A 6,000-nucleotide genomic window follows, 5' to 3' on the forward strand; every position below is an offset into this window, starting at 1 on the left:
TCTGTTAACATAATATAATTATTTGTGGCCAAAGTTGTAGACAAGTCATTCTTCTCTTCCTCTGCATTGTGGCCCTTGCAAAAGAGACAGGAGCTAAAATTCTCTAAAAAAAGAAAGAGCAGGGAGCTGAGGAAGGCGGGGTAGAGCCCTCCAGCCATCAGAGCAATGGGAACAGCTGATCTCTGTTCTCTCTCCACACCCATGAAAAATGTGGCCAAACTCACTGTGCTGATCCGTCCAGGAGGTCAGGACAGGTTGGCCATATTCCAATTATACACTATTCCACTCTTTAAAACAAAAAAACATGCTTCACCAAAACTGCTTTCACAAAATAAGGCGCTAAAGAATCTAAAGATTCTTCCAGAAATGTTTCAGAGTTGTCAAAACCTATCATTCCAATAATGGATATATTTCTGCTCTCAAGTTCAAGACATGTTTCTTCTGGATGTTTTATCCAGCTGAAGATATCTATTTATTTTTTCAAAGTGGCAGCAATATGAAAGTAGTCCAGTAAGCCAAAGAGAAAAGACTTGCAGGTTATCAACTAATAAATACTTTGACCATCCTTACTGTTTCTAGCAATCTAAAGTAGGGAAATTTTAATCAATATTATTTTATCAAGATTACCAAAACAAGCAAATTAATTTTTCAGTCCCATGTTAGGGCTTCTACCTATTCTCAGCCCAGGTTAGCTGACAGTCAGCAAACAAATTTATTTCCTTTCACACTGGAATCTTGTGTACCAAGCCATTTCAGCTTCTCTGAGGGGCACTACTTGTCCCTTGCTAAATTAACTAAACAAGGAGCTCCACCTCGATCAGTCATTTGCTAGTATCTTGTTTCAAACTGCTTCAGCATAAGCCCAGCGACAAGCTGTTGTCCTTAGCCACGCCCAAAAACAAGGGGTTATCAAGACAAAACACCTTTCACTCAAAAGGAATGGTTAACTACCACTTGAAGTTTAATTTCTCCAGGCTGAGCCCCTTTCCCAGCTCCCTCAGCCCCTCCTGGTGCTCCAGCCCCTTCCCCAGCTCTGTTCCCTTCCCTGGACACGCTCCAGCCCCTCAGTGTCTTACATACACACACATGTAGGTACAACTAAGCACCTTCTAAATGTCTGCAGGCTTGAGGCTGGAGCCATGGCTCCGCAGGGAGCGTGAGGAAGCAGTGATACCTGAGACAGCTGCAGTGAAACCCACTGCCAGCTGAAGAAGCAGAGTTATGAAGCATGCTATGAACTACTGGATTCCAACAAATATTCCCCAGCTAAAATTACCTGTACAATGCTGATCTGCACCACATTTGGAGGCTCCTGGCTGCAGTCTAACCCACAAGTGTTAAAAGTACTCTTGTTTCATTCCTCAAGTTGTTATTTTGAGGGGTTTCAACTGCATGCGAAGGTAACTGCCATTAACCAATTTTAAGGCTTGTGGATGTTCATCCAGACACCTGTCATTTAAGGGGCACATGCAGAAAATCCAGCAAGTAGCACCCATCAGCACCAGGTCCTCCTGCCCCACTGTGACACACACCCCCCACAGCCCAGCCCACTCTTGAAAACACAGCAGAAGTGAGCTGAGGGCAGTCTGGCTAGGAAACTGTGGATTTACAAGAGACTGGAAGCCTCAAGCCTCCTTGTTGGCTGAAAGCATCCCCATAAATCACTTCATTATCACAAGTCTTCTCCACTATGCTTCCTGCATCAACACACACATTGCAAAGATGGAAGGGGGCTGAAAAATCCCAAATTCTCAACTGAGTGTATCCCCTCATGTGTCATTCACACAGAAGTGCACATTTTGAGCACATACCTGCTGCCATGCATTCCCTTTTTCTCTTTTTCCCCCCAAAATAATACTATCAGGACCTCAAAGCAGCTCTCAGCCCAACAGCTTTCAAAACCAAACCATACTGACAAAATTTTGCACTGCACGGCTTCTGCTTGGCACCATAAACACAAACCTCTTCACTCCTTTTCTACCCTTATTTCAGCTGTCTGGACTACACTTAGTCCATAGAACAGATACCTAGGAATCATCTGGATTTCCTCCCCTCTCAGAAGGCAGCCTGAGGAGAACAGATGGAGAAGCTGAGGCTGCAGCTTTCAGTGAAATCAAGCATCTCCCTGAGATGTTGAGTTACTGCACAGACCTGCTGCTGTGTGCAGGAAGAGGTTAATTTTGGGCCCTTCCAGTTCTCTTGTGTGAACTCACCCAGCAGCTTTTGCAGCACCTGCCCATCATAAAGGTCCTCTTCAAGTTGTTTGACAATGATTCTCTCCTCCACCAGCACATCATTAATCCAGTCAATTAGAACCTGCAAGCACAGAAATAGGAGGCAAATATCTAAAACCAACTGAAGTATGTTCCTTTCATTCAAGGCAGTAATCAGGAATATAAAATACGTGAAGTGCAAGCATATTTATGTATTTCCAAGTTGCAGAGATAAGACCTGAATGTAAAAAAAAAATATAATAAAAGCATCTCATTGTCCCCTATTGTTTTTAATTCAGGTCTTGACAACAGGACAAGGCATTTTATCCCCAGCTATTGCAGAATACAAAAGTCCAGAATTAAGATCTTGGTCAAATGGGTCTGATAATCATTTTACAATTTTAACAGTTCCCATATGCTAACTACCATAAAATCATTCAATCACATGTGAAACAGGAATGAACATAAAGAACCTTTAAAAAAAAAAGGAACTGAACTAAGTTTTCCAGGTGCCAAAGATAATAATTTCCAAAGAGTTACAGGAAAACAAGCCTTGACTGAGGCTGGTAGTAGTGCTGTCCTCCAATTTATTACTTGGAAAATTAAATTGTTTTCACAAAAATAACACAGTTCTGTGGGAAGAGACACAACGTTAATTCCTCCTACGTCCTTGGTTCTATAAGAGGAGAAGAGTACTGCCAATCACAGATGTGAAAAATCCATTAACCAGAGCCACCTAAAAACAATAAGCTTCATTTAAAGATTCTGCAGTCTTTAATTTACATCATATAAAGTTGTGGATTCTTTAAATTCACTTTCTGCTTAGACCCCATATTTCTGCCTCTTCTTGGCAGCTGTGATGGCTGAGAAAGTTGTGGGGTTTGCATAAACAAGAGATGGTAAAACAAAAGCAAATGAAAAAAATATATGCAGGCTTGCAGTGGAAAACACCCACCTTGGGAATCCTAGGGAACACAAGCATTTGAGTATGTTGGTCACGAGGACATTTAAGTTATTCAGCCTGGCTACTGATGTTCATTCAACCTAAAAACCTCAAATAAATTTGGCTAGGCTTAGTGACCATGAAAAAGTTTACAATCCTAACATGAAATACTAATGCTTCATGTACAGACTCTAGTCCGTATCTTTAGTACTTCCAAAGCATGCTGAAAATGTGCAGGGCTCAAAGTCAGCTCTAAAAATAGGGACAGCATGTAAGTGGCAAATTTTAGCCAAGTGATTTGGCAATTGCTCAATCCATGGAAAGCAAGGATCAGCATCAATGCTCACCTGTGTAAATCACCTTTGCCCTCTAAGCTGCCCAGAGGGACTAAAACCACAATAAGAAAAATGACTCCTCCAAAGACCTGTCTTTGAAAATAAAGGACTTCTGATAAGTTATTCACTATTCAGTATCAGCAACTTGTGTCAGAAGTGTTCTTCCCTCACACACGAACAGAAAGAGAGGAGGTGATTGAAGAGACGTGGATACGCAAGGTCTGTATCGGCATCACCCCACTGCTCCCCTGTGACAAGTCAGCAAAGAATTACCACAGCTGGAAGCCAATGAGAAGCACAATATTATCTTTCACCTCAAAAACTTCACCAGTGACACAGAAAAAGTAGTCCTAGATAACAAGACATCATCCAGAAAGAGATTTTCACTTAGACATCCGTAGAAAATCAACTGAAGAAACGAAAATCCTAAAAAGTTTGGATCTTCCATGAGATTTATAGAACAAACTTTCAAAACTTATCTGAAGCTCAGCTGAAAATATCATTAAATAATCAGATCCCATTACAGTCCCTATAAGAAGAGGTTGGACTTCAAGAAGACCTCAAAAGCTTTGTTAAAGGAAGACTCAGGATGCTAAACTATTTGAAACCATTAATAAACATTTTATTTTGTGTCCTGTGCCGAATGGTATTGAAGTCAGAATCTAGAAAATGCCAAGGATTTAAAATTACAGAATAAAAGGTAGGATCCAACAACCCACTTCCAAGAGTACAGATACACAGGAAACACAGGTATAGGGTCTTAAAAAAGGAAAATACTTACACTATGTGCTAATTAAATGTTTCACAAAAATTTAGCACTGAAAAACTGCAGGAAAAAAAGCTACAAAAAAGAGACACAAATTAAACAGGTCTAGCCATACTTATTTTATGATTTTAATAGTTTAGTACCTCAATCAAAGACAAACATCTCAAAGAATGTTCTAACTTCTCTACTATTCGGACTACAACTCCAGCTCCACTAGAAAAAATGAATTTGCAAAGTTAAAGAAACCAATCCAGGTGGGTTTTTTTAACAGCTGTTGAAGACTGGAAAGTACTGTAATTAAAATAATCCCAAGCCTTTCTTGATTTCTTGATTGTGTATTAATTAGAAGCCTGGAAAAAAAATTCAGCACAGATTTTGGTTTTTTTTTTTTTTTTTTTTTTTAACAGAGGAAACACCACATTGCTTATTGAAACAAGCAACGTGCAGGAATCCTTTCTGACCCTGCTCATGGAAAGTCAGCTCTCTGCAGCTCTTTGTAATTTCTCCTTCATGAAAAGGCAGAAGCAGGAAAGACTCAATAACCTGAATGCCTGAAAATTCTAACAGCCTGACACAGGCACACTGGTGCTTGGAGGGAGGCAGACGAGCTTTTCCTATGCATGGAAAGATGCTTAACCTCGATCTGTCTGGTCTCACGCTCCTCTATCCATTCCTTCATTCCTGTACCTGCACTTCTTACAGCTGCAGCTCAATATTGCAATTTGGGCTCATAAAAAGCTGCTTTTCTATAGCCTTCTATAATATTTGGGGCTAGTAGTGTGGTTTTAAAAATTGAATATGATATTCTTATGTCCTCACAACCATGCCTGGCATTTCATGCATATCTGCACTCCTCTAAAGCACTTTTGAACTGGGCCAAATGCTCAGACACAGACTTGTAGCTGTGAAAATTCAGAGGTCAAGGGCATAAGGACCCCAGAGTCACTGCTGTACAGCAGTGAAAAAAATGCAAAACAACACAAAATACATGAACACATCTGGCACAATGGGAAAACAGGAAGCCCAGCCACCAAAAACAGCACAGAAAGAAAATCCTGGCTTCAATGACCCACTTCCCCTCAGCTTCTGGGAGAATTAGGAAGCAGAGATCAAAGGTATAAAACTGGCTTCAGGGCTGAGCATGAAAATTATTAGCAAAAATTCATATTCGGGCCTCTTGACTAAGCACTGGCATCCTGTAAGCAAGGGGAAGGCTTCTTGCTGCCAAAAGCAGATCTCAGAGCATTTAGGGAGCTCGGTTTCATCTAGTCACATGTGAGAAACCACATTCAAAGGACAGTGGCTTCATTTTGGTTTTCTCTTCACCTCAGTAAATCTAAAAAAGCCATAAAACCAGACACAGGAAAAGTTGGTATCTTCCAGGACAGTGAATGTTTTACTTTTCAGGCAGTGTCTAGAGCAGCAATGTTTGGATCTGCATAAAGTTTAGATGAATCTTTTAAAGGCTAGAAGTTGTTGCAGTTATAAGCCAATCTTACAGTAGTGCTTGAAGGAAGGAAAAGCACCTTACAACTGTGGCTTGCTGCCTTTTGTCAAGGCACTTTCAGATGGGACCCAATTCTTGCACACAGATGTTCTAAAATTTTGCATTCAATTAGCGGAAGCTCTTTTTCATATTCTTCCTACTGAAATACTGAAAATGAGCAAATATTGGACAATGAGTAAAATAAGCTCACATATTTCAGACACTAGAAATGGAGAATTTTGTGAATACAATATTTA

The 6,000-nt window shown here is 40.4% G+C and overlaps 1 protein-coding gene across 1 annotated transcript in view; it reads right to left on the reverse strand.

Moving 5' to 3' along the window:
- Positions 1-6,000, reverse strand: part of PARVB (parvin beta) — a 35,282-nt gene that overhangs the window by 21,684 nt on the left and 7,598 nt on the right. The window contains exon 4 of the mRNA XM_008638549.2: positions 2,214-2,316. Within this exon, the coding sequence (XP_008636771.2) occupies positions 2,214-2,316 (103 nt within the window). The remainder of the gene's footprint in view (positions 1-2,213; positions 2,317-6,000) is intronic.

Source organism: Corvus brachyrhynchos, unplaced genomic scaffold (genome assembly GCF_000691975.1).
Source record: "Corvus brachyrhynchos isolate BGI_N302 unplaced genomic scaffold, ASM69197v1 scaffold317, whole genome shotgun sequence".
NCBI lineage: Eukaryota > Metazoa > Chordata > Aves > Passeriformes > Corvidae > Corvus > Corvus brachyrhynchos.